At 45.3% G+C, this 27966-nt stretch overlaps 1 protein-coding gene across 4 annotated transcripts; it reads left to right on the forward strand.

Moving 5' to 3' along the window:
- Fam234a (family with sequence similarity 234 member A) lies at positions 1-27339 on the forward strand. Of its 4 annotated transcripts, none has more exons than XM_051181035.1 (13): positions 1-179; positions 15851-15950; positions 20128-20427; positions 21914-22030; positions 22336-22527; positions 23257-23387; positions 23815-23947; positions 24179-24308; positions 24707-24847; positions 25164-25239; positions 25447-25602; positions 26057-26159; positions 26247-27339. In XM_051181035.1, the coding sequence occupies exons 3-13, from the start codon at positions 20160-20162 to the stop codon at positions 26456-26458; spliced, it is 1659 nt and encodes a 552-aa protein (XP_051036992.1). In that variant the 5' UTR covers positions 1-179; positions 15851-15950; positions 20128-20159; the 3' UTR covers positions 26459-27339. The 4 variants fall into 4 exon arrangements, with proteins under 4 accessions (XP_051036992.1, XP_051036991.1, XP_051036994.1 ...); XM_051181034.1 differs by having other exon boundaries at positions 1-163; XM_051181037.1 differs by lacking the exon at positions 15851-15950.
- Positions 27340-27966: the final 627 nt, after the last annotated feature.

Raw genomic sequence — 27966 nt, forward strand, 5'->3', positions numbered from 1 at the left:
GGACGCTACTGTCGGACGCAGTTTGCTTCTGAGTACCTTGGGAATGTGGATCCCTGACTCCAGGAACCGCGGTTGAGCCAGCCTCGGCGGTCCTGAACCACTTGCCGAGTGAGGAGCAGGTTCTCGTGGACGCGTCCGAAGCCAACTAGCCGCGTCCGAGCAGGTCAGGAGCCAGCTAGGTAACTCTCACGCGCGACCTCGCTCGGGCCGGCTGCGTTCGATCGCCAGGAGCTAGTGGGGGCCTGTAGTGCGTCCGGCCACCGGAGAGCGGCGCACAGCTCGGGGCGGCCACGCCTGAACTCCTAGAGTAGCAGGGTCATTTATGGGGCCTGGCACCCTCGGGCGCGCCGAACTCACTAAAAAAAAGAATCTGAGCTCTGTTCCCTGGAGCCCTCAGTGCTGACCCAGAGCAACGGGTGTGACCTACCCTAGGGGCCCTGGGTTCAGGTGGACATCCGCTAATCTCGTTAAATTCCTTAAATTCTGTGGTTCTCACCAGGGCTCTTGGAGCCCCTCGAATGAAGTGAGAATCAGTTCATATTCTTCAAGTTCAGGGCCGAGGCAGTGAAGTGGTGGAGATGGGGATGTCTTCGTCCTCCACCCTCACAGCTCTTCTCTCTGCTGTTTGTGCTTTTCATGCAATCACCGCCTCCTCCTGCTGGCTGCTTTGAACTGGAAGCAATCTTCCTGCCTCAGCCTCTCAAGTGCTAGACTGTTGTTTCTTCTGCACTGACATTTTTCTCACTCCTTCTATTGCCTCCTTGTGTTGTTTATCTGTTGCTTTGTAACAAAGAAACACAAAATTTAATGGATTAAAGCAATCTTTATGCTAGATCTGGTGGTGCATACCTGTAAGTCAGAAGTTGAGGCTGAAACATAATTCTAAGTTTGAGGTCAGCTATAACATGAGATTTTCTCCAAATAAATGCACAAAATAAAACAACCTTTATGATTCAGCACTTTCTGTGGGTTGGGAATCAGATGTTGTCTCTCTACGTTGGTGATGATGGCCCAGTGTCTCACTAGGTTGGGGGATCTAAATCCAAGTTACCTGATTCAAAGGTCCAGTTGCAGGAGTCTTTGAGGACTCCTGAATTGTCCTTGTTTTCTATTGGTAGGTGTCTTCCCTCATAAGGAGTTTTTTGTAAGGAAAGTGGTGTGATAGAAACCATTGTACTATTTATGACCGGGTTTTAGAAGTCTAACACCCCCTCGACATTCTTTTTGTATTACTAAGTGCAAAGGGAGTAGGCACAGCAAAGAGTTTGTGAAGTGTGTGTGTGGGTGTGTGTGTGCGCGTGCGCGCGCGTATGCATGTGCACACACAAGTGTGAGTGCAGGTGTACATGTATCAGGGAAGACAACTTGTAGGAGTAGGGTCTCTCCCTCCACCATATGGGGTCCAGGGGAATCCGCTTGTCTCCAGTCCTCCAGTGCCAGAGTTGTGTGTGTCACCATTCCAGAACCCTACTAAATGAACTATCACTTCAGTTCCCCAACTTTTTGGGGGGGAATGGAAGGGTTTTTGTTTGTTTGTTCGTTTTGTTTTTCGTGACAAGGTTTCTCTGTGTGAATCTCTGGTTGTCCTGTAATTTGCTCTGTAGACCAGACTGACCTCAAACTCACAGAGATCTGCCTGCCTCTGACTCCCTAGTGCTGGGCATACGCCACCACTGCCTGGCTGGAATGGTGTTTTTTGAAACAAATTTTGCTTTGTATTCCTAGCTGGCCTGGAACTCCTGTTGTAAACCATGTTGGTTTCAAACTTGGGTGAGCCTCTTTGCTCTTAAATACTGGGGTTTCAGAAATGTGGTATCATTTCCAGCTTGTGAATGTGGTTTTTTGTTGTTGTTGTTTTGTTTTGTTTTTAGAATTAATTTTATAGTTGTATACCATGAACATGCTTGGTGCCTGTGGAAGCCAGAAGAGGGTGTTGGATTCTCCAGAAGAGGAGTTACAAGTGTTTGTGAACCACCATGTGGGTGCTGGGGACTGAACCTGGGTCCTCTACAAGAGCAGCAAATGCTCTTAACCTCTGAGCCAACTCTCTAGCCCCTTGTGATTGTATTTTCAAATCATTCTACAGCCAATATTCACATGAGCATCAGCATCTATGAGAATGACCAGTCTTGGAATGGGGCTTTTCTGAGGGAAGGGAAGGGAAGTGTTCAGTCCTTAGTATGATGTTGAATACTCGGGAAAGCAAATTCCCTGTAAAAAATTGAAGATGTCTTACTAGAGAAAAGCACAGTCATAGTAGTCAGAAGAAGGTACAGGTGTTGTCACATCTGATTAACATCCTGTGTTTACTGTTGGCATTTAAAGCTATAGATCTCTCTTTTTTAAAATGGTTAATGAACACACATGTTAGTAAATGACTCTCCCAAGAGAGGCTGATGATCATATTAAGGACTAGACATTTATTCAGACGAGTGCATGCTTATGTCTGTTTTCTGCCAGCTCCCTCTCCTCTTTGTCCTTGCACGGTGGGATGGGGAGAAGCAGTAACGGAAGGGTGTGTCAAGCATCCTGGGAAATGTCCCAGTGGATTGCTGGCACATCTGGGTTTTACAGATACGGTAGGAGCAAGTCGAAAAGACGAACAGATGAAGGGGCAAGTGCACAACAGCACTGTCATGGGGACAAATAGTGGGCATGGGGAGGATGACAGGCAGGCAGGAGCCAGGGATGGAAAGACCTGGAGTTAACCAAGGTGTTGATTTTGTTCTGAAGTGGTGATGAGTCATTCTAGGATTGTAACATGACCAGGAGATATTTTTGGAACATTTGAGAGGGCTCCAGAAATCACTTTGAGAAGTTTTAAAATACAATATAAGTGGTTGCCATGAGGAGGACCTAGGACTGTTGAGATGTCTCAACCCATAAAGACACCTGCCACCAAGCACAGTGATCTGAGTTTGATTTCCTGAGTTTCACATGGTATAAGGAGAGATCCAACTCCTACAAGTTGTCCTCCGATTTCCAAATATGGTGTCTATGGCATGCATGTGCCCATACACATATACACACAAATAATAAACTAAAATGAAATAAAAATTTTAAAAGGAGGGGCTAGATTGACAACAAAGATGAGTTAGAATCTACAGGATTTATTAAGTCTCCCAAAATTCACCATGTTTCACATTCAGAATTGATCTGGAAACCCACACACTTGGTGTGATGTGTTCCCAATTTCACTTATAAACTCCTTCATGGAACTTAGATTGTTAGGCTATAGCATACACAATACATGCTAACTCCTAACTAAATAACCAGATGTTTATGTGGTTTATCTTGAAGTGAAGTGAATTTTAGAGTGATCATAGGTTGAACATGCAGGAGAAGTGTTTTAGTTCATAGGTGAAAATTGCTGGTTATCTTTGACCTCTCTGTCTTGGTAATTCATTCACAGAGCTGGTGTTCCATACTTTTGTGAATGTATAGATACATACATCATGAAAGCTTTGAAAAGTGATGTGGCAGTCAAGCCTGCAATCTTAGCATTTGGGAGGTACAGGCACAAGGATCAGAAGTTCAAGGTCTGCCTCAGCTACATAGCAAGTCAAAAGCCAGCTTGGGTAATGAGACCCTGTGTAAAAACAAACAAAAAACCTGGAAAAAGCAAAAAAAAAAAAAAAAAGTAGTAAGCAAATTGATACAAAGCTTTAAGTAAATTAATGAAAAATTAAAGTTATAATTTATCTTAACAAACCCTACTAAATATAGGGCTGAAGAGACATAACACTGATTTATAGGGGAATTGCAGGAAATAAGTTTAATCTAGACTTCAGGGGAAAAAGGTTTATTCTTTGGGTTAATCTATAAAACTTATAGATGGGTTCTTTTTCCCAGGTCTGTGAGTGCTGGGATCCTTTTTGTCTTAGTCAGGGAACCATGACCTTAAAATTTGTTCTCCTCTGAGAAATTATGGTGACTCTGTACTTTGTGTTGAGATTGTGCTTTGTGGAGAGAGCCAATAGTTGTTCCCTGTAAACAACTGAACACTATAACTATCTTTGTCTTATATCTGCTTGGCTCAGCTAGAAAACCCAGTGCTGCCTGGTTGGTTGCCGTGGGTGTCTGTCTCCAACATCTCATATTTGAATGTACTTAGAATACAGGGACCTGTCTTAGAGGTGGTGTAGGCCACGCGGGGTAAAGGACATTGACATTCTTTTTTTTTTTTTTTTTTTTTTTGGAGAGGAGAGGGGTTGGTTTTCTAAACAGGTTTTTTCTAGAACTCTCTGAGTTTGAGGCCAGCCTTGAACTGAGAGATCCACCTGTCTCTGCCTCCTGAGTGCTGGAATTAATGGTGTGTGGCACAACCGCCTGGCTTGTTCTTGTTTTTTAAGACATGATCTTGCTATATAATCCAGGCTGAATTTCAGCTCCCTGTGATCTCCCTGCCTTAGCCTCCTGAGTCCTTTAGTTACTGATTTGTAGGTCATGCCCAGGTGTAAATATATTTTTAAATTATTTGTGTGTATGACATCTAGCTTAGACAAGCCTTTGGCCACTTTTGCTGTAAGATTGGTTGGTGATGATAGATTAGGAATCTGTGAAAGCTTAGGCTCTAGAACAAGGAGACTGAGTTGTTCTCACCTTTTTGTTCAGGGGATGCACCTTAAAATCTTATGCCCATAACAACTATATTCAAGTGTTCACTATGTGTGGCTTATGGGATACTGCAGACATCCTTCTGCCATAAAATAGCTATTGATCTGGCAGAAGATGAACATGCAAAGTATGCTTTGAATTGGAGATATGCCACAATAATACACACACACACACACACACACACACACACACAGAGGTATTTTAAAAGAGATGTACTGAGTTCTCTGAGGCAGGAAGAGGTTAACTAGGGTCAGCATGAGTCAAAGCAAACTTAATTCTAAGACTTCATGCTCCTTAAGCTGAGACTTGACAAATGAATGGAGGGGTAGAGCCAGGCTCACTCTCTCTCTATCTCTCTCTGTGTCTCTGTCTCTGTCCCCCCACCACCCCACCCGTGTGTGTGTGTGTGTGTGTGTGTGTGTGTGTGTGTGTGTGTGTGTGTGTGTGTTTGAGAAGATAATGAGTGATCAAATGAAATTCCCAGGAAGAAGGACTCAAGCTAAACACATGACAAGATAGAAGCTAGAACCAAGTAGTGGTTATGCACGACATTAAAACCAGCACTCAGGAGATAGATAGAGGCAGGTGGATCTCTGAGTTCAAGGCCAGCCTGGTCTACAGACTGAGTTCCAGGCCAGCCAAAGCTACACAAAGAAACCCTGTCTCAAAAAACAAAAAAAGAGGATGGAGATAATGGCTCATGGATTAGATGGCTCAGCAGTTAAGAGTACAGGCTGCTCTTGCAAGAACCCAGGTTAGAGTCCTGGCACCTGTATGACAACTCATACAGGTGTAACTCTAGTTACAGGAGGTCTGATGCTCTTTTCTGGTTTCTGTGGGCACCAGGCATGAATGTGGTACACAAGTGTGCATGTATCAATTGTGTTTCAGATCAAAGTGCTTAATTTTGAGTATAAGGTCTTTTGGGCTGATCTCCTTTATTCATTGAAAATTTGCTTAAAAGAATGTTTGAGGGGAAGCACTGGCTGCTCATTCCGAGGTCTTGAGTTCAATTCCCAGCAACCTTATGGTGGCTCACAATCATCTGTAAGGAGATGTTGTGCATTCTTCTGCCTTGAAGCATACAAGCAAGCAGAATGCTGTATATAAACAAATAAATCATTTTTAAAAATTAAAGAAATAGAATGTTTGAGTTTAGCATGGTGGTGTAGGCCTGTAATTCCAGCCCTTGGGAGGTAGAGGCAAGAGAATCAAGAATTCAGGGTAAGTTCTAAGTCAGCTTAGGCAAAAAAGGAAGAGGAGACTTGGGAGGTCACTTAGACAGCAAAGTACTTACTGTGAAAGCCTGAGAACTTGAGTTTGAATCCCCAGAAGGTAGAGTCGAATCCAGTGTTGACCTCTGACCTCCACATGCATGTATACATGCACAATACCATACACACCATAGCAGCACTTAGATTTTTCTCAGGTGCTGGGTGTGTGTGTGTGTGTGTGTGTGTGTGTGTGTGTGTAGATAGATAGATAGATAGATAGATAGATAGATAGATAGATAGATATTATATGTATATATGACCCTTTACTTTTAGATATCAGTAGAATTGTCATTGCCAGTTATTTGCTCTGTCTGTCCTGGGGATTTCAAACCTTCCATAAATATGAAGCAAACAGAATCAGGTTCATTTTTATTTTCGGTTGTCTCTCAATCAGAAAATCAGAGCCCTTGGAGAAAAGGGAAGCATTTTATTTCTTTTCTGCATTCACTGTGTTTTTGTTGCACAATTTTATTGCTTTTTCCCACAATCAGGGTTTTACTCAGGTCATAATAGCATGTGTACTCCTGGACAACAGGTGTGGCAGCCCCATGGACTTGATAGGAACAGTGACTGGGTGTCTAGTTTCCTGATAGTCTGTGGTGCCACGGGATAATCTGCTTGAAAAAAATCTTCATAAGAATTGTCTGTTTCAAGCTATTGTTTTGTTCCCCCATTTAATGATACATATCTTGGGCCCAGCTCCTGGAGTACATTCAAAGTGAGGAAGGAGCAATAGTATAAACAAAGGAGTCAAGACCTGATGGGGAAACCCACAGAATCAGCTGACCCGAGCTAGTGAGAGATCGCTGACTCGGGTCTGACAAATGAAGAACCAGCATAAGACCGAATTAGATTCCCTTAATATAGCTGACAATGGTGTCACTGGGACAATATACGAGACCACTGGCAGTGGGTCCAAGATGTAACACTAATGCACAAACTGACTTAGCGGAGCCCACTCTATATGGAGTGATACCTTGCTCAGTCTAGACACAGGGGTATGGGGGTGGAGAGGTGCCTTGGGACAGACTTAGTAGATTTCCTAGGGGAGGCCTTACCCTTTTTGAGGAGCAAATGGGAGGTGGGGAGAGTGGGGGAGCAGAAGGAGAGGAAGGAGGGGGAACTGGGGTTGGAATGTAAAATATAAATTAATAAATATATATATTAAAAAATTATATATATCAAAGGGTTGGGATGTAGCCTATTAGATGCTTGCTTGTCTGGCATGCATAAAGTCCTAGTTTCAACCCCCAGTCCCTAATGCTGCAAAACCTGTGTGTGTGTGTGTGTCTGTGTCTGTGTGTGTCTGTGTTTGTACATGTTCACTAGTGTGCATTGGGAAGTTAAATTGACATCAGGTGTCTTTCTCATCTCTCCACCTTATTTTTTTAGATTTATTTATTTTATGTGTACGAGTGTTTTTTCTGTGTGTGTCTGTGCACCACATGAGTTCCTGGTGCTTATGGATGTCAGAAGAGATTGTTGGATTCCTTGGAACTGGAGTTACAGATTTGTGAGCTGTCATGTGGATACTGGTAATAGAACCTGGGTCCTCAGGAATAGCAACAAGTGCTCTTAACTGTTGAGCCACCTCTCCATTGACAATCAATTACTAAAAAATTTATTTTAAAACAATTTTTTTACTTTCATGTAATTTTACCACTTATCAAAAATGAAGGCAGATTTGCATACTAGTAAAATTGATATGTTTGTTTATCTTTACCAAGAATTAAAGTTAGGTTGAGCTTGGGTGTTTTGCCACACACCTTTAATCCTAGTATTAGAGAGGCAGAGGCAGGTGGGATCTCTATGACATTAAGGCCAGCCTGGTCTACACAGTGAGTTAGAGGCCAGCCAAGGCTACACAGTGAGACACTGTCTCAAAAATAAATAAGTAGCCAGGTATAGTGGTGCACACCTCTGCTTGTGGGGCAGAGGAAGGAGATCTCCGAGTTTGAGGCCAGGCTGATCTGCAGATTGAGTTCCAGGACAGTCAGGGTAATGTAGAGACTTTGTCTCAATAAATAAAGTTAGGTTGAGAATTCAATACTGCACCCAACAGTATCTTCAAAACTATCTGAAGTAGATGACATTTTGATTTTGTAACTGCTGCTTTGCATAAATGCATAATTAAAAGTGTCAGAAGTATGTTTAGGGCCATTTAAGAAATTATTACCTGGCATAATTTGTGGTAGTGGGGGACTTCGTTCACATTCTCCCCTGGGGGAAAATTTATTAGAAATTTGGTTCCAATACAAAACTGGAATTCTTTTGGGATTGTTTTATTTTTTAATGCAGGGTTTCATGTAGCTCTCTGTCTGGCCCTGAACTTGCTGTGTAACCAGGGTGACCATGATCTTTGGTGCTTCCTGCCTCTATCTCCTAGGTGCTGGGATTGTAAGTGTTTACCACTATGCCTGGTCTTGTTTCCTAGTAACCAAATGTCCTGATTCTGGTTGTCGGTGTAGATGCTGAGGTGCTTCAGAGACAGTGCCTGGCTCAGTGTCCCTGGCCTGGAATCCATAACAGGTTTTCTTGGCAGCCAGGTCTTGTGAAGCTTTGTCTGGTGCTCCAGGTGTTTTTTAAATGACCACAGCAAAGGAAAACATTAATACCTTTCTGGCAGTGATGAGCAAATCTTTGAGCCAGTCTCATGTTGCCTGTTAGCAAACTGAGTGAAATATGAACTGCCTTACTTTGGTCTGTTTCTCTTGGGGCCTTTAATAACTACCTTTATTTGTTGTGTCTAAGTAGAGTCCCCAGAATGTCCTTCCCAGGGATTCTGTGGGTGCTGTGAAGGAATTTCTCAAAGGCCCTTTTTAATTTTTCAAAGATTTTCCTTTCCAACTTAAGCCTGCATTAAACCCTGTGTTGAGGGTGCTTAACAATAAAAGGATGGACCATCTGTCACTGTGGTCTGGCCTAAGTGATCCTTGGTGAACTGTGGCCTTTGCTCTCTGCTCTGAGTATCAGTTAGTCTGGATTTTTATTCACTCTGAAAAGGAAAGTGATTGCAGAGGGTGACTTTCAAGAAGCCAGTAATTACTCTGAAACAGAGTTGCAGCAGGCCAGTGGCTAGGCTGTTCTTGGAGTATGTCCCTGTGTTACTCAAAAACTCCTCCAATAATGGTACTCTTCCATCCACAAGCAAAGCAAAACAAAAGGTTCCTGTCTTTGGAGCAAAACAGTTTCATAGGACTGGGGGCTTGGATGCATTGGCTAAGGCACCCAGGGAGCTGGCTCCGGAACTTGTGTGAACATCTGACTCCACCTCCTTTTGTTTAGGGGTTTCTAAACTTTTTTATTTTGTGTTTTATTTGGAACTGACGATGCACTCAAAAGATATTATAAAAACAGTGTAGTGTTGCCTTGACTCCCCTGTGCTTGGATGTAATGTCTCACAAGCCCGGACATTTTCTCTTATACAGAAAGTTGTTTGTTGCAGTGTGTGCTTTGTTTCGTCAGCTTGCTAGCCTTTATGTGCCCTCGTCTTTGTCATGTCTGACTGCATAAACTACCACTCTAGGTGATAGTGATGTTTTATTTGATTGGGGCCTGCAGTTTTCCCCAATGCTTGGTTCTTCAGTGTTCTGCATGCAGCTAACAACCATTATAACTCCAATTCCAGGGATCCAGTGCCTTCTTCTAGTCTCTGTGGGTATATTAAACAAGTATGTGGTATATAGACATACATGCAGGCAAAATACTTATACACATAAAATTAAAGATATTGTAAAAAATCACAGTATCTTTTATAAAGTATTTATCTTAGTTACTTTTTCATTTATGTGATAAATCCAGGTATGTTGTCACATACCTTTAATCCCAGCAGAGGCAGGCAGATCTCTGTGAATTCAAAGCCAGCCTGGTCTACAGAGCAAGTTCCAGGACAGCCAGATCTACACTGAGAGAGACCCTGTCACAAACAAATAAACTTGAGTACTTGTTGTTCTTACAGAGGACCCAGGTTCACTTCCCAGAACTCACAACTATCTGTAACTCCAGTTCCTAAGAATCTGACACCCTTTTTCTGATCTCCATGGGTTCCTACTCCATAGTACACATCCATCTAGACAGACAGACACTTATACACATAGAATAAAGAAATATTTTTAAAAGAACTTTAAGCCTTGGAAATCTGTTAATAATTAGAAGGCAGGGCTGAAGAGATGGTTCTTACAAAGGATCCAGGTTCAATTTCTGGCACCCACATGGCAACTCACACAACTGTCTATAACTCTTATTCCAGGGGATCCAATACCCTTACACAGACACACATGCAGGCAAAACACCGATGTACATACATAAAATACAAATAAAATAAATTAAAAAATAATCAGAAGGCAAACTAGTTAAGGTGTGTGTGTGTGTGTGTGTGTGTGTGTGTGTGTGTGTGTGTGTGTTGGGGGAGCATATGTGTCATGGCTCACACATGGAGATCAGAAAACAAGTTTTGTGAAGTCAGTTTGTTCCTTTCACTTCCAGGGATGGAACTCAGTTTTCCAGGTATATGGCTTACACAGCAAGTGCCTTTACCCACTAGGCCATACTACCCACTCTAAATTTCTTTTACTTTATTTACCCTTGAATACATCCCAAGGTTTCTGTCAACTGGCTAATTTCCATGGGAAGCCTTCACATTTCCAAAGACATCCCAGGTAAAATCTAATATCTCCTTTCGGTAAATCATTTATTATAGACTCCAACATAAAAACATCCCTGTGAAGCTAGCCTTTGTCTGGGATGAAGACTGTATGAGCGTGGCCAACGGTGAGATGTCAGGAGGTCTGTGATCACATGGCTGCTTCCTCAGAAACTCAGGGTTGACATGTTTATCTATACTGTGACTTCATTTGTAATAGCTTAAAGTAGACACAACTCCTTCAGTGCATGTCTGAGCAAAAGGCAGTATCCACAGCATGGGATGTTCAGTCCTAAGAGACTGATAATACCTGTGACAACTTGGGTGGGCCTTGTTATACTAAGTGGAAAAAAACAACTTCAAAGTTCACACACTGTGATCCATTTATACAACATTCTCTGAAGGCAATATTTAGAAATGGAAAGTTTAGCCAGGCATAGTAAGCGTATCTTTAATCACAGCTTTTAGGAGAATTAGGAGCTTAAGGTTACCCTTGACTATATAGGCAATTCCAGACTAGTTTAACTTAGAGAAATGCCTTTATTTTTTATTTATTTATTTATTTATTTATTTATTTGAGACAGGGTTTCTTTGTGTAACCTTGGCTGTTCTGGAACTTGATCTTTAGGCCAGGCTGGCTTCAAACTCAGAGAGTGCTGGGATTAAAGGTGTGCTCCACCCTGCTATAGGAGCACTTTTATTAAAAAAGAAAAAAGATTGCTCAGCAAGTAAAAGTACTTGTCATGTAAGCCAGGTGACCTGCATTCGATCTCTAGAAGCCACAGTAGAAGAGAACTTCTTTCAGTTTTTGTTTGTTTCTTTGTTTGTTTGCTTATTTGTTTGTTTTGGGTCCCCCCCCCCCTTTGGTTTTTCAAGACAGGGTTTCTCTGTGAAGCTTTGAAGACTGATTTGGAACTTGCTCTGTTGACCAGGCTGGTCTCAAACTCACAGAGATCAGCCTGCCTCTGCCTCCCAAGTGCTGGAAGTAAAGGGGTGAGCCACCATTGCCTGGATCTGTTTTTGTTTGTTAATTAGACAAAAAAATAGAGCTGGAGAGAGGGTTCAGTGGTTCAAAGCACCAGATGTTCATTCAGAGGACCCAGGTTTGATTCCCAACACCCTCTGTAACCCCAGTTCTAAGGGACCCAACACCATTTTCTGGCCTCCAAGGGTATGCGGTGCACATACTGCATTCAGGCAAAACACTTATACACATAAAATACAATTTTAAACGTTTAAAAAAGTATGTGTATGAATGTTTTGCCTGCATGAATGTCTCTGAGCCACATGCATGCAGTGCCCAAAGAGGCCAGAAGAGGGTGGTAGATACCCTGGAATTGGAGGTATAGTTGTTAGGGTGCTGGAAACTGAACTCGGGTGCTCTGTAAGAACATCAAGTGCCCCTAACCACTAAGCTGTCTCTTAGATCTCTGTGGGTTCCAGGCCAGCCTGGTCTACAGAGAAATTCCAGGACAGCGAGGACTGTCAACACAGAGAAACCCTGTCTGGAAAAACCAAGGGGAGCAGGAGGAGGAAGGAACCATTCCTACACAACTTTCTATAGTCATTTTATCCCATAATCCTGGCTTCAGCGAATCTCTAATCCTCTTGCTTCCTGTTGAATTGGGGTTTATTGGGAAAGCTGCTTATCACATTTCAGCAGCCCTGCTGAGGCTTCTGTGCCAGATGCCTTGTAGAGTGCTTGGATAACTGGTGATGAAGTATCTAGGTAAATTTCTTGGGTTTTGTTTACAAGGCTGTTCACAAATAGTTTTCATGTCTACCAGTATTCCAAAGTCTTGCCCACTCAAGCAGGACGTTCATGTTTCTGTGTCCGGTCACATTTACCTCAGCCTTCAGATGAAAGCGGAGTAGCGCAGAATCACCCTTTCTTTTTGGAGGTCACAGCAGGATTAAAATTGGCACTTGCTTGATTAAGTCCTGTTATCTGCTTGCCTTGTTTCTAACCATGGAGGCTGACTTTTTGAATCACTGGTCTAATGTCATTTTTCCCTGTGTATAACAGCCCAGGCCAGGGACTGGAGAGATGGCTCAGAAGATAAAGATATCTACTGGCCTAATTTCCCAAGTTTAATCCCCTCAACCTATAAGATACACGGCAAGAACTGACTCCCACAGATTGCTCCCTGACCGCCATATGTGCTCTGATGAAGGATGACCTGACTAGCCTGGTATTCAAGAACATTCCGAGTGTCCACTTGCTACTTCTAAGTCTTGTAGCAGAGATGGGAGTCTTTGTGCAGCAGTGTTTTGGGGTTTTTTTTTGGGGGGGGTATTTTTTTTCTTTCATTGGGCTCCAAATCAAAAGACAGATAACTTGCCAGTGGAGTGTTCTATACCTGGTACTTGGGAGGCAGAGGTGGGAAGGCCACAAGTTTCAATCCAGCCCAGGCTGTATAGTGAGATCTTGTCACTATACAGGCATGTCTTGCATTGCCAGTGAACTTGCAATGATGGCCACACCCTATGGGCTTCACTTCAGATGTTCAGGCGTAACCCCTTGTAAGGTAGAGGAGGAGCTGGCTCATTCTCTTGGGTTGCAGTGAGAGCATTGGAAGGGCGGAGACTGCATCTTCTGGAGCAGAAAGACCACAGTGGTTATTTACTATTATTTGTGTAAGTGCTTCCCTAATAAATATCTAATTATCATTTATCTTGGGTTTGGTGGACTCATTTAAGCCCCACCCTCAATAATATCCGGCTTGAGGGGACTTTGATGGATCCAGGTAGCTGAAAGAAAAATAGGTCCTACAGGTAGAACTTACTGGGAAGTATTTTGGTTTTTTTGTTTGTTTGTTTGTTTTTTAGAGACAGGGAGCCTGTCCTGGAACTAGCTCTGTAGACCAGGCTGGCATCAAACTCACAGAAATCCACCTGACTCTGCTTGCCAAGTGCTGGGATTAAAGGCATGAGCCACCAACGCCCGGCTTTTTTCTTTTTTTTTTAAACTAGTGGTCCAGTACTATTTCTGGCCATGACATTTAAGCATTTTAGCCTTCCTTTTATTTTTAACTGGGAAGTTTTATTGGGAGAAGGGAAGGGAGTGGGGAAAAGGAAGGGAAAGAGGGGCAAGAGAAAGGAGAGAGACAGACATATGCCTGCTTCATCAGAGGAACAGTGGAAAGAGAGAGAGGGAGTAGATGGAGCTTGTCTCTTAAAGGGACCTTTTGCACTTGCTTTTAGAGATTGGGTACTGCCTGCCATGTCACAGGGGTGATACACTCTGCCAGGTCCCCAAGGCTCGGGGTCACGATATGCCTGGATGCTATTACCTGTCTCAATCCAAACCCAAGCAAGCAACACAAAATGCCCAGGCAAGTGGAGTACACCTGTACTCCCAATTGATGAGTTCTGAGTCCCTGGTTATTGGAAATCTGCTGCTGCTGATATAATAAGCAATCAAACCAAATTATTAAATCCAGGGTTAATGAACAGAGCAAAGCAACTCCAAAATACTAGGTTACAGGAGTATGCCACCATATCCACATACTACTGACTTTTCTACTGACTTTTTAAAGATTTGTGTGTGTATCTATGAGTGTGTGTGTGTGTGTGTGTGTGTATGTATGTATGTATGCGTGTGCACGCACACACGCAGGTGAAGACCAAGAGAGTGTCAAACCCATGCAACTGGATTTTGGGTGCTCAAATCCAAACTCAGTCCACAGCATTGAATAGCTGAGCCAATTATGCAAATCTCAAAAATTCAAATAAAAAATAATAAAGAGAAAGCCAAAGTACACTGATAGTGTTTTGCATGGTCCTTTGTTCTCAGTTTGAGGTGTCCATGTGGTTTAGGAATGCGGCCATGATTAAGTAAAGGGGGATAGGAGCTGGGGATAGTACTCAGATGATAGAGCACACACCTAGCTGCTGTGGGTAATCCTCTTGTACACTGTAAAATTTGTCATTTAATTGATTTAATAAAGTGCTGATTGGCTAGTAACCAAGCAGGAAGTATAGGTGGGGCAGCCAATCTAAGGATGATGGGAAGGAGAAGGGTGAGTCAGGAGTCACCAGCAGATGCAGAGGGGACAGGAGGTGAATGCGCCATGATATAAAGGTACTGCCACATGCCAGAGCATAAGTTAGGAATATGGGTTAACATAAAATGTAAGAGCTAGTTTGTAATAAGCCTAAGCTATTGCCTGCACATTTATAATTTATATAAACCTCTGTGTGGTAATCTGGGAAGTGGCTGCCGGGTATTTGGGACAGGCAGACAGGACTGAAACTTCCACTTATACCTAGTAAACACGAATCCTGGGCTGGATCTCTAACTGCATAGGCTGGGCATAATAGCCCACTTCTTTGTTCCCAGCACTTGGTGAGTGGATGCAAGAAGGTAAGTTCAAGGTCATGTCTGAGAACATAGTGAGTTAAAGACCACCCTTGGTTATGTGTGACTTTGTCTCAAAATAAAACAAAAGAATGCCAGAAGTGATGGCACCTGCCTTTAACCCAGCACTTGAGAGGCAGTGGCAGATGGATCTCTGTGAATTTGAGGCCAGCCTGGTCTATATAATGATATTCAAGGGCTGGGCTCAGTCATTAAAGGCTAGGTTCTACAACCAAAAATAATGATATTCAGGCCAGTCAGGATTTCATAGTGAGTTCCTGTCTCAAAACTACCACCAACTCCAAAAAACAAAACAAACAAACAAATAAAAAAAAATAAAGAAAAGGAAAAGAAGGATGATGTAGCTCAGTGTTTGAGTGCTATGGCTAGTTTATGCAAGGTCTTGGGGTCCAGTCCATAGAAACACACACACACACACACACACACACACACACACAGGAACAATATACTTTAGTGGCTTGATATTTGCACTTAGATCAACTAAATTTCCTGATAATTACCAAAGCTGCATATACCTGTAGTGAGCTGATTCACGGGAGGCATTGCCCTCCTCTTCTCTTTCTCTTCTTTCTCCTCTTTCTCTGTGCACCTCTCTCCTGGTTGGCAGTAAAATGAGTCTCCACTTTAGAGTGAGGTAAACTGTAGCCTCCTGTGATTGGATGAACTTTGGTGGCTAAATTAGTGGTGGCAAATGGGATGGACAAACGTGGGCAGGCGCTCCACAGTCCTTCTGTACGTGGCTGCTCCTGGGAGTCTCTAGAACATTAATCATCTTGACTCAGACCCCAGACCCCAGCCTGAGGGGCCATTATTAGATAGTATAGGATCAGGATTGTGTAAGTAACCTGGTGGCTCTAGTATAGATAGCTGTGGCAGGACCAGCTGCAGTCATTGGTGATCTGAAATGCATTTACTGAAGGCTTTACAACCCCTTAGGTCTGCCTGGACTTATGGCGACAAAGACCCTTCAAGACCAATGATCAGCGGATGACCAGGAGCTTCTATTGAACAGGACCTCAGGTGTCCCCATCACCAGGTAGGTCTTGGAAATGTGCACCTTAAGGACAGATGGGCCATATTTTCAAACTCCTAGAACCCTGCTTGATGTCCTTCCTGATGCCCAATGTGTGAAAGTTTTTGTTGTTTTTGAGACAGGGTCTTGTTCTGTAGCCCAGTCTGGCCTTCTACCAGGACAGTCTTCCTACCTTTACCTCAGCCTCCCAAATGCCAGTATCAGAGGTGTGAACCAGCATGCCTGACTTAAAACATGAAGCTTATGGGTGCTTGCTTGCTGCATAGTACCAACAGGTGATGATGGTTGCTAGGCTCAGGCTGCAGTTTTCTGCCTGGAGTGTAAGACTTCCAGAGCTTTAAAGATAGAATCCAAAACATTAGCCGGTATGTGGTGATATATTATTTATGATTTAATAAAGCTTGCCTGAGGGTTCAGAATGCAAAGCCAGCCAGAAGATATAGAGGCCAGGCGGAGGTGGTGGTACATACCTTTAATCCCAGCAGTCAAGATTAAGAGGTAGACAGATCTCAATTAGTTCAAGGCCACACTGACTATTGACCCAGTCCTAAAAGAAACAACTCACACAGATTTGATGTCAGCACCTGGGATAGTACGTCTTTAATCTCAGCACTAAGGAGGTGGAGACAAGAGTGATATGGCTGGGCGGAGAAAGGAATAAAAAGCAGGAGGAGACAGGAACTGAGAACTTTCGTCTCTTGGATTCATGGAGACAGAATTGCCATTTCAGCTGGATATAGATAAAATATACTGGTTTGGCTGCTTTACTGATCTTCAGTTTGAAGCTTGAACCCCAATATCTGTGTCTGGGTCTTTTACTTTTCGTGCTGCCCAGGTTGTGCTGCACAGGTGGCTTCTCGTGTGGTTCTCTTTGCTTTGCCACAGGCAGTGTGCTTTAGACATTTCAGATGTCCCTTCCTGTGTGTGGTGCTTTCCTCCAGGCCCTGACCTCACCCTGGCCCTTGCCATTACCCCCTGCCAGGTGCATTTGCTGACTTTTCCCCTGGTTATCTTTTCCATACAGCCCTGCTGCACCGCCCCACCCTTCTCAGGTGCTTGAGCTTAATGAGGTGCCGGGCATGACTCAGTGTTTGGTTTTCCTTGTGTCCAACTCATTACCTTTGATAGGAATACCTCATCTGACCTTCAAGAAGTGAGAACTCATGGCTCAATATTCAAGTAATAGATGTAACATGAGAGCATGTGACTGTAACCCCGAACTGAGGAGACTGTGAGCTTGAGGCCAGCCTGAATTGCATAGTTAGACCCTACCTCAAAAAAAAAAAAAAAAAAAAAAACAAACAAAACAAAAACAAAAACATGGGCCCGAGAGATGGCTCAGCAGTTACGAGCACTTGTGTTCTTCCAGAGGAGCCAGGTTCAATATCCAAGCATCCACGTGGCAACTCCTTATTATATATAACTCCAGTTCCAAAGGATCCTATGCCCTCTTCTGGTCTCCTTGGGCACTAAGTCAATACATGTGGCATAGAGATACATGTAGGCAAAATACCCATACACATAAAAAATAAAATAAAAAATTTAAATCTTTCACATTAGTAGATTTAGTTGTATAAAATATTTAGTAGTTGACGGGTGGTGGTGGCTCACGGCCCAGTGCTCAGGAGGCAGAGGCAGGCAGATCTCTGTGAGTTCAAGACCAGCCTGAGCTAAAAACAGACTCCAAAACCACAGAGAAACCCTGTCTTAAATAACAAACAAACATTTAGTAGTATAAATATTTTATATTAGTATTATTTATATTATTTAGTAGTAGCAGTAAGCTAGTGTTATTGTATGCTAGGTTCTATGGCATACACTTTATATGTATGATAATTTAATCTTCGTCTATTAAGATCCATATCTGACACATATCTGTTATCCTAGCACTAGCAGGTAGACCAAGCAGGATCAGGAGATCAAGGCCAGCCTTAACCACTTAGCAAGTTTGAGGCCAACCAAGACTATGTAAGTTGCTATTTCAGAACAAATAAACAAAAATTTTATTATATTTTTTTGGGAGGGGGGGTTCAAGACAGAGTTTCTCTGTGGCTTTGGAGCCTGTCCTGGAACTCACTCTTGTAGACCAGGCTGGTCTTGAACTCACAGAGATCCACCTGCCTCTGCTTCCTGAGTGCTGGGACTAAAGGCATGTACCACCACTGCCCAGATAGTGTCTTCTAAAGTAGATATACCTCTTTTACCAGTAAGGAAACTGACCAGATCATTGGCCCAGCTCACACATACTTAGGAGCAAGGCCCTGCCTCCAGAACCTTCACTTAAGATTTTGTTTATTTGTTTGTTTGAGGTGGTTTTTCTGTGCAGCCCTGGCCTGTAGACGAACTCAGAGATCCACCTACCTCTGTCTCCTGATCCCTAGGATTAAAAGCATACATCACTACTCCTGGCTCACTTAAGATTATTTTAAATTGGCGCTGGGAGCAGGGGGCACAGGCAGGTGGATCTCTATGAGTTCAGGATAAACCTAGTCTTCCATAGTGAGTTCCCAGCCAGCCAGAGCATGTGAACCTGTCTCAAAAAAAGGAAGGGAGGGAGGGAGGGAGAAAGGGAGAGAGAGAGAGAGAAGTGAGTTTCTTTGAAACTGTAGTTTTGATCTTACTTTTTGATCAGACTTTTCCTGGGGAGACATCGACTTATCCCAGAATGGGAATCCATAACAGAACAAAGTTCAGCTTGGTGAACCGATGAATTTTTATTGGTGTTACTAACAAGAATAGGGTGAGGGGTCACTTATAGGAACAGAGATGACCCAAAAACTACCGAGAGCGCCCTAACTCAGGTGATGACTCACAAAAGTTCTGTCCCAGGGCTCTGCATTCTGGCTGGCAGCCCTCCAGCTCATATTTCCCCTGAGCTGGTCACAGTCTCCCTCCCATGAGCCGTTTAATCTTCTGTAATGCTGAGAAGGGTCCTTCCAGAATCTTCCAGGTTTCCGTTTGCTTTTTTCTCCCTCCTGGAGAGAATGTTTCATTTCAGAGAAAACTGCTTTCCCACAGATCTCTTGGAAGTCTATTTGTGAGAATGTTGGTGGCATCAGACTGTCACACATCCCCTTTCCCATCTGTGTGCTGGACACATGAGCAGGTGTGGCTTGGTTAATGAATAGTAGTATGTGGGCTTGTTGTCATTGGTTCTGGTCTCCATGTGCCCTGGTATGTTAGAGTAAGAATGTGCTGGCTGCTTATTTTGTATGACTAACTTGCCTTTCCCTGTTGCTTAGAAGTCTTTTTTATTTTTTTAAGATTTATTTCTTTATTATGTATATAGTGTTCTGCCTGCATGTGAGATCTCATTGTAGAAGTGTATGAGCCGTCATGTGGTTGTGGGGAATTGAACTCAGGACCTCTGGAAGAGTAACAGTGCTCTTAACCTCTTAGCCATCTCTCCAGTCCCACTTAGAAGCCTTCTTAAGTGTGTTGGTGGACACTCCCAACATTTAGGTTTTATTGGGCTGGTGGTCCACAGTGACAACTGTAAGCAAGTGCCTAAGAATCAGAACACAAACTGAGCATGATGGTGAATGCCTGTAATCCCAGCATTTGGGAGGCTGAGGAGGCAGGCAGGCAGCACTCCTCCATGGCCTCTGCATCAGCTCCTGCATCCAGGTGCTGACCCTGTTTGAGTTCCTGTCTTGACTTCTTTCAATGATGGACTACAGTGTGGAAGTGTAAGCCAGATAAACCCTTTTCTCACAGCAATAGTAACCCCAAGACAGAGGCCTTATCTCAGAACAAATAAGCAAAGCAGGAAAGATGAGGTGGCTCAGAGGGTAGAGAGCTTGCTATGCAAACCTGACAACTTAAGTTTGATCTCCTGAATCCAATAACGGTAGAAAAAGACCCCATGGTTCTTCTCTGACCCTATATGTGCTGTGGCATGTGTGCATTCAAACACATACAATAATGATAGTTAATAAAGAAAGGCTGGGCAGTGGTAGCACACACCTTTAGTCTAGAGGCAGAGATGGGTGATCTCTGTAAGTTCCAGGCCAGCCTGGTCTACAGAGCAAGTTCCAGAATATCCATGGCTACACAGAGAATCCCTGACTCAAAAAAAAAAAAAAAAAAAAAAAAAAAAAAAGAAGAAGAAATGGAAACAGTAGGATTTGCCATGTGCAGCAGCTCACTGCTGACTGTACCCAATTCTTACTGTATGCAGTGACCACAGCTAAGCTCTGGAATGTACTCAGAATGATGGATAACAAGGATTTAGAAGCTGAGATCCACCCCTTGAAGAATGAGGACAGAAAATCACAGGAAAACCTGGGGAAACAATCAAAAACTGAAGAGAACGTGAAGAGCAAGCCTCTGCAGTCCCGACTATCCCGATGCCGCACAGTGGCATTTTTCCTTTCCTTGTTTATCTGTCTCATTGTGGTGTTTGTCGTCTCTTTCATCATCCCATGTCCAGACCGTCCTTCGTCTCAGGGAATGTGGAGGCTTGACTACAATGCTGCAGGTGAGCCTGCCAGGGGCCTCTTTCCCCCAGCAGGGTTCCAGACCCCTCTGGGGCAGCACTGTTACACGTGGGTATCTGGTGGAATTTGACAGTCAGTCCTGAGTGGCTGCAGGGTTTACTTCTGAACTTGGAGCTGTTAGAAGCCTTTATTGAAACTGGAAGCATTACCCTGGTCAGGTAAGTAAGCAAAAACAGACTTGTCAGCTGCTTTAATGGAAACAGTTCAGTGAAACACAACTGGCTGAGAGGTTAGAGAAGGCTCATCAACTGAGAACTGTATAACAGATTCGGAGGCCTCCTGAGGTGCTCCAGGTGGGAAAGCTAAACCAAATCACAATTTATTTCTGTCCCATGAAATTAGACTTTATGATGGCTTCAGACGTTGGTCTTGAACCACTGCCTCACATCCCAACTGTTAAGTTTATAGGAGTCTGCCACCACACCTGGTTTCATGTGGTACAGGAGACTAAACCCAGGCCTTCATGAATGCTAGGAAATCACTCTACCACCCAAGCTACACCCCCAGCTCCCCAAGGCTTGTTTTTGTTTTTGTTTTTGTTTTTTTTTTAAGATTTATTGATTTATGCATATGAGTGTTCTGTCTTCCATTAAGTCTGCAGGCCAGAAGAGGGCACTAGATCCTATTACAGATGGTTGTGAGCCACCACATGGTTGCTGGGAATTGAACTAGGGACCTCTGGAAGAGCAGCCAGTGCTGCTCTTAACCATTGAGCCATCTCTCCAGCCTAGGTGTCTTCTTCTATTTCTTTTTCCTTTTTCTTTTCTTTCTATATATATTTTTTTTTTTTGATTTTTTGAGTCAGGGTTTCTCTGTGTAGCCCTGACTACTCCAGAACTTGCTCTGTAGACCAGGCTGGCCTCAAACTCACAGAGCTCCACCTGCCTTTATCTCCTGAGTGCTGGGATTAAAAGTGTGTGCCACCATACCAGGCCTGTATTTTAGTTTTAATTCCGTCTAGGCGACTGATCCATTTTGAAGTTTTGAGTATGATAAATGTCCAACTTCATCCTTATGGTTTGGTTTTAATCGTAGATCTCATTTGAGCCCTTGATGGAAGGAGGTGCTGGGCCTTACAAGAATGGAGTATGTCTACTGAATCCCATGCTGGTCTTGGAGGATTCTCTTCTGAACAGATGTTCAGATTTATTTTAATCTATCTATCTATCTATCTATCTATCTATCTATCTATCTATCTGTTTGTTTATTGAGACAAGGTCTTTATTTGTAGCCCTGGCTGTTCTGGAACTATGTAGATCAGGCTGGCCTCCAACTCACAAAGATCCACCTCAGTCTGAAGAAACTGCTTGTCCTAGTGAGGAAGAACCTGCTCTTATGGGTGGGTGGGGGCACGGATCTCACAGTGGCAAATTGTACAGTGGAAACACCAAGCCACTCAGAGCATTCAACTTGATCTTCCCAGACAGGCATGGCCCAGGGAACATAGTCTGTGACTTTCTTTTTCAGTCCCGTATGACTTTCTGGCTATGGGAGATGTAAACAGGGACAAGATCCAGGACGTTCTCTTTCTTTATAAAAACACCAATAGCAGTGATAATTTCACCAGATCCTGTGCTGATGAAGGTAAATCCCTGTTCTGTCTAACAAGGTGGGCTCCCCGTGGGAAGAGGGCTCTTTGTCCAGGCTCACTTTCTCATTTGGGGCATATGAATGGAGGGAATTCAGGGAACCAGCCCATCATTTTTTCCTCCTAATAAAATAGACTAGGCAGTGCTCTCAGTTCCCTTATGGGGGCCAGCACCTACCAGTGCTGCATGAGACTTGGAAGTGGGCTCAGTCGTGCAGGTGAGGCAGGCACAGAACAAGGGACACAGGAGTGGCAGAACACTGTCTGAGACTGACCAAGTGGCTGCCACCTCTTCCTCCAGGTTTTTCCACTCCCTGTGCCTTTGTGGCTGCTGTGTCAGGTGCCAATGGCAGCGTGCTCTGGGAGAGGCCTGTGGCCCAAGATGTTGCCCTTGTAAAGTGTGCCGTGCCACAACCGTCAGACAGTGAAGTGTCTTCTGCCTGTATCCTTGTGGGAAGACTAGGTTCTTTCATCGCAGTCAACTTATTCACAGGTCAGTCATCTGGTAAAGGTTGATGGTTCTCACTGGAGGGGTCAGCCCTGGCCCTGCCCTGGGGTTGCTGACTGGGTAGGAACCTTCCAGATGAGGGTGTGGCCCTTCAGAAGTCAATGGCCAACGGTCTGAATTCTTTCAGCTGCTCTGCCATGTTGCAGTTGTATCTTTGCATCCACAGTGTGCATCTTGCTATGGATGCTAACAGACAACTAATGTCTCCTGCCATGAGGCAATAGTGATAAACCATGGCTCCTGGTAGCTTGGAGGGCCAGACTGAGCCAGATGATGCTCCTCTACTCCTAGAACAAGTCTCTGAGCCTTAATACGACAGGCCAGAGGAAGAAAGGCATGCCCACCCAACTTTTATGTGAGTTTCTAGGGATCTGACACTGGCCTTCACCCTTGTGTGGCAAGTGCTTTAACCACTGAGCCATCTCCCTGCTCTCACTGATGTGAGAAGGCTGGCCTTCCACTTGTATCAAGCCTCCTATGTAAGCTTCCAAATGCTGAGATTATAGGCAGGCCCCTGTACGCAGCTATTTTCTCAAGAGGCTGTGTAGTGTCTTCTCATTTGGGTGTGTTACGCTTCTTCTCCAGCATTTCAGGCCATTTGTACACACTCCTGTATCTAAGATGCCTTGAGGTCCCAAGGATGGGTACCCTCATGTGAATCTACTGTTCAATTGTCAAGAAGGGGATTTGGAGCCACTGTGTGTTTGGTTGTAGGGGAAACCCTGTGGAGCCACTCCAGCAGTTTGGGTGGGAACGCTTCCATCTTGAGCCCCCTGCTCCAGGTGCCTGACGTCGATGGTGATGGTGCCCCAGACCTACTGATCCTCGCCCGGGAGGGACAGGAGGTGATCAGCATCTTTCTTAAGTCCCTTATAGTGCCCCCTCCTTCCTTATCCACTTTTCCCTAGAGAGAATTTGTGTGACCACCCAGCAGGGGGTTCTCCCAGGGCTCTATATCCTGAGGTCCACACATACATCTTGGGACCCCATATCTGCAGGAGCTTCTGGCCTTTCCCATGAGTGGCAGCATGCACATGGCTTTTGTGTGGGTTGGCATGTGCGTGCAGCTACCATGGCCCATAGCAGCCATGCCTCCCAGGCAAGCTGTACAACACTGTCATACATGTTCCCTATTGGTCACTCTCCTCAAAGTACTTTTTTCCCCAGCTCCAAAGAGTGCTGACAACCTTCTCCTCTGCAGCTCCCTACAGCTCCCCTTGCCCTCCCATGGAGCTGGTTCTCTCTCTTCCCTACTGCCCTTTGTTACTACAGGTCATTGGGGCTATCTATTCAGGCGGCACCGGGTACCAGATTGGCCACAGGGGCAGTCTGGGTGTGGATGGAAAAGGTGGCGCCCTCCTCCATGTGACCAGAACGGGTGCTCACTATATTCTTCTGCCCTGTGGTATGTTGGATGCCACATTCTTGGGATGGGCTTCTCTCCTGAAGTGATGCCGGGCAGAACACTGGGTTTGGGGCTAGAAAAAAGAAACATGCACTCCTGTTCATGAGCTGACACTATCAACAATCAGAAAGCCTGAGGGCTAATCCAGGGGGTCATAGCATGGTTCCAGAAGTGGGGCTGATGGGTGCACCTGGACCCTATGGTGATTGTGTCCTTCTGTGTTTTGAATAGCAAGGGCACTCTGTGGCGTCTCTGTGAAGGGTCTCTACGAGAGAGTTACTGGGAGAGATGGCCAGTTTAAAGAAGACTCCTACTGGGAGAACATGCTCAATAGCTCTGCCCACCGGATGCTTCTGCACAGGTTTGTCTAACACACAGGCCTCAGTTAGGAAATATCTTGTGTGACGCACAGGACTGCCAGACTAGGGCCTTGCTGTAGTGTGAGGCCATCTTTAGAAATGAGAAATGGCCAAGCAGAAGCATAGTGAGCATTGAGAAGGCTGGAGGTAGCTCAGTGATAGAGTGCTTGGCCAGCATGTATGAGTCCCAGGATTTCATCCCCTAGTAGTAGAGAAATATGTCATGTGTGGATATCATCCTTATCCCACAAATAGCATCACATTTATACTTTCAAGCTAGGGAATTGAGAAACATGGGGATATGCCATGATGGTCTGAGGGATGCGGCCCCAACAGGCCTGTCTTGGTGAGAGGCTCACCTCAAATACCCATATACTCCCTCCCCACTCTCCTTGTCTAGCTCTGGAGCAGTTCGATACCTGATGAATGTCCCAGGGAAAGCTGGCCAAGACGTGCTCCTTGTGAGCTCTGAGGCCTGTATGTTGCTGGATGGACAAGATCTGATGCCCAGGTGGACCCTTGGTGCAACTCAGGTTCTGAGGTATGTCCAGTTGCTGCTGAGTTTGAGTGGGGATACATGCCTGCTCAGGACCTCAGCCAGTCCCGCTGGCTGGCAGGGAGGATGGACAATGGACTGGAAGGCCTGTGAGCTTCTGCTGGAGGCCTCCTGTCTATCCTTCAATCTGTCCTTTGTCCCTGGAGGGCCTGCTGAAGCTTCTGGTCACAGGTACCAGCCCCTCATCCTGAGACCAGATGTGGGTAGTCCCATCTAATCCAGGAGAATAGGGCCATGGAAACTTTATCTCAGATCCCTGTACCAAGACCTTCTGCGATATCTTCTTCCTTAATCCTTCCAGAAAACCCATCCTTGGTCACTACAAACCAGACACCGTGGCTGTAGTAATTGAAAATGGAACCAGCATTGATAGACAGGTAGGCTGGGCTTCCTGTGAGAATTGGGAATCTACCTTGTTCATGCCTGATGACAAACTGTGAAAGCAGTCAGTGCTGAGCCCGACACTGCTGCTCTAGGATGGGGAGATGGTTGAGAGCAGCCTTTGTGGCTGGTGTGGCTGAGCTATACATTCCTGTGCAAGCTGAGGCTGTCTGCCAGTAGTGTCATCCTCCTCCACCCCCCAGATCCTACTTCTGGACCTCAGCACTGGGTCTGTGTTGTGGAGCCAGCCCCTCCCAAGCCTGCCTGGAGGCCCACCATCTACAAGCCTGATGACTGCAGACCACCGCTCTGCCTTCTTCTTCTGGGGCCTCCATGAGCTTATCGGCACCAATAAGATGGTATGGAGCCACATGTTCAGGGAATACCCCTTTTGGGATCTGGGACCAGAGGGGCCAAACCCACATCCCCCTGGCAGCTGACGGGGGATGGACCAGCAGAAATCCACTGAGTGGGGTGCAGACCTGTAGGGAGTGGGGACGGGCCAAGGGGGAAGTATCCAGAAGAGATAGGAGAAGGACCTTAAAGGTGGGAGCAGACATATAAGGAGGGCTGGTGCTGATGAGCACTAGGAAGGACCATGTCCAGGTAGGGGAGGTAGGGGCTAGCAGTATCTGTTCATGGAACAGGAAGTAGCTTTCCGGGGAACCCTGAAAGACATAGTTCTAAACAAAGTACTTGGATAACAATAGCTGAGGGCTGCCCAGGAAGGTATCAGGAGTTCTAGGGCCCACTGAGATGTGGCTGTGGCCCCAGTGCAGCAGGTGAGTGAGGTCCACTGATGTTCTCCTTCAGGATCCCCGAGACATGCAGCATAGCTTGTACATGTTCCACCCCACCCTGCCTGGCATCCTGCTGGAACTGGCCAATGTTTCTGCCAACATCGTGGCCTTTGATGGTGAGCATGGGCTCAGGCACTGGGTCCAGGTCTTCCCCAGCCTAGTTTGCTCTGGCTAGTCCTGAGCAACACTGACTGTCCCCACAGCGATCCTGTTTGAGCCAAGCCGCCATGCTGCCTATGTGCTCCTGACGGGCCCAGCGAGTGCAGACATGCCTGGCCTGGTCTCTGTGACCAAACACAAAGTGCGAGACCTTGTCCCAGGCAGTAGAGTGGTCCACCTGGGTGAAGGCAGCTCAGACAGCGACCAGGCCATCCGGGACCGGTTCTCCCGACTACGGTACCGGAGCGATGTTTAGGTGGTGGCGGCTGGAGCACATGGAGAGACTCCAACTGTGACAACAAAACCTGAAAAGTTGGCCTACCCTCAGCCTCCATGCTGACCTCATTGCTTGCCCTGGTGATTCTGGGCCTCTGGAATCTATGGCCTTACCAGCTATACCCAAGGATGTTGGGGGCCACCTCCAGTCTCCTGCCTAGATCATGTATTCCCTTAAAGTCTCACTGTGCGTCCATGTGATCTGGTCAAGGCCAGTAGGTCTCCCTGGGCAGTATGGACAGAGCCAGCCCTTCAGGAAGCCCCTTAGTGCCTCCTTACCCTCTCACTCTCCACTGGAAAAGCCACTGCTGTGGGGTATGCTGCTCCTAGGTAGGCCCTGCCTGTGATGTCTGCTCTTCTCCTTCCAGCCTGGCTCTTCCCTTATGTGCACTGTCTCTCAGGAGTCCTACAGCTCAGTGGGTAGTGGGCCCTGGGGAACTTCAGGGCTGCAGCTGGGACCTGAAGCTCTGAAGCTGTTTTCCCAAAACAGAAGAGACAATGTCTTCTGGAAAGAGTGAGAGTTTTACCAGCAGAAAGAGGCCTGTACTGGAACCTATGGGTGCATTGAAGGACCTATAGAATACACATTGAGCCTGTCTCTTCCCTTAGTACACTGGACCTGCTGTCTGCACAGATGTTCTTGCACCCCTGAGCACAGCAGGCATGTCCCTTTTCCTATTCTCTGGTGCTTACCTGATGCAGGTCTCACCGTGTGCCTTGTTGCTCCTGAGGCCCAAGGGCAACAGAGTAGCTCTGCCCAAACCAGATTCCTAGCTCTGTAGCCAAAGCAGTCCCATGACCCTAGCCACCATGGAAAACAACATAATAAATGATTTGCACTGATTGGGAAAAGCCCCAGGAGCCCAGTGTGAGCTTGCGATCTGTCTTGATGTCTCTGCTTGCAATAAACAGAGCAGGGTTTTTCGAAGTCATTACCAGGAATTGCCAGGACTCAAGCCAGGGTTAAGAGGGCAGTTGAGGAGATGAGAGCTCTACATAGACCTGCCTGATGGGATCAAGCCTGCAGTCTTCACACCTCTAGGATGGTCACTAGGACAGAGGCTTCTGCTGTCTTGGCAGGCATCATGTCTTCTGTGTTGTTACAGAATGCAATGAAATGGAAGATCAGGAGAGCTCTGGCTGTCACTGCACAGGAGAATCTGAAAGGGCTTCAGAATCTGTCCTGAGAGAATCAGTCCTTCTGAGAACCCTTTGGAGTTTGCTCAACATAAACTTCTTCTCATAACTGCACATGGACTAAACTCTCAAGTGTGTACAACATGAGGGCTGAGGTTGATGGATAGGTGTTTTCAAGACAGGAAGTGGGTCCCTCAACCCTGGGGAGTAAAGATAACTTAGCGCATGCATCACCTTGAGAAGAAAAGGTGATGGGGGAGAAGGGTGTACCTCCAGATTTCAGGGGCCTGGCTCTCCACTGCACAGGATGAGTTACAGGGTCCAAGGGCAGCCACTCCTCTGAGAGCCAGG

Source organism: Phodopus roborovskii, unplaced genomic scaffold (genome assembly GCF_943737965.1).
Source record: "Phodopus roborovskii unplaced genomic scaffold, PHOROB, whole genome shotgun sequence".
Classification (NCBI taxonomy): Eukaryota; Metazoa; Chordata; class Mammalia; order Rodentia; family Cricetidae; genus Phodopus; species Phodopus roborovskii.

Bases quoted from the DNA above. Each gene is read 5' to 3' on its own strand.
- Fam234a (XM_051181035.1), top strand. From the start codon at position 20,160: ATGATGGATAACAAGGATTTAGAAGCTGAGATCCACCCCTTGAAGAAT. The intron at 24,309-24,706 runs GTTTGTCTAACA...CTCCTTGTCTAG, and splicing joins CACCGGATGCTTCTGCACAG to CTCTGGAGCAGTTCGATACC. The intron at 25,240-25,446 runs GTAGGCTGGGCT...TCCACCCCCCAG, and splicing joins GAACCAGCATTGATAGACAG to ATCCTACTTCTGGACCTCAG.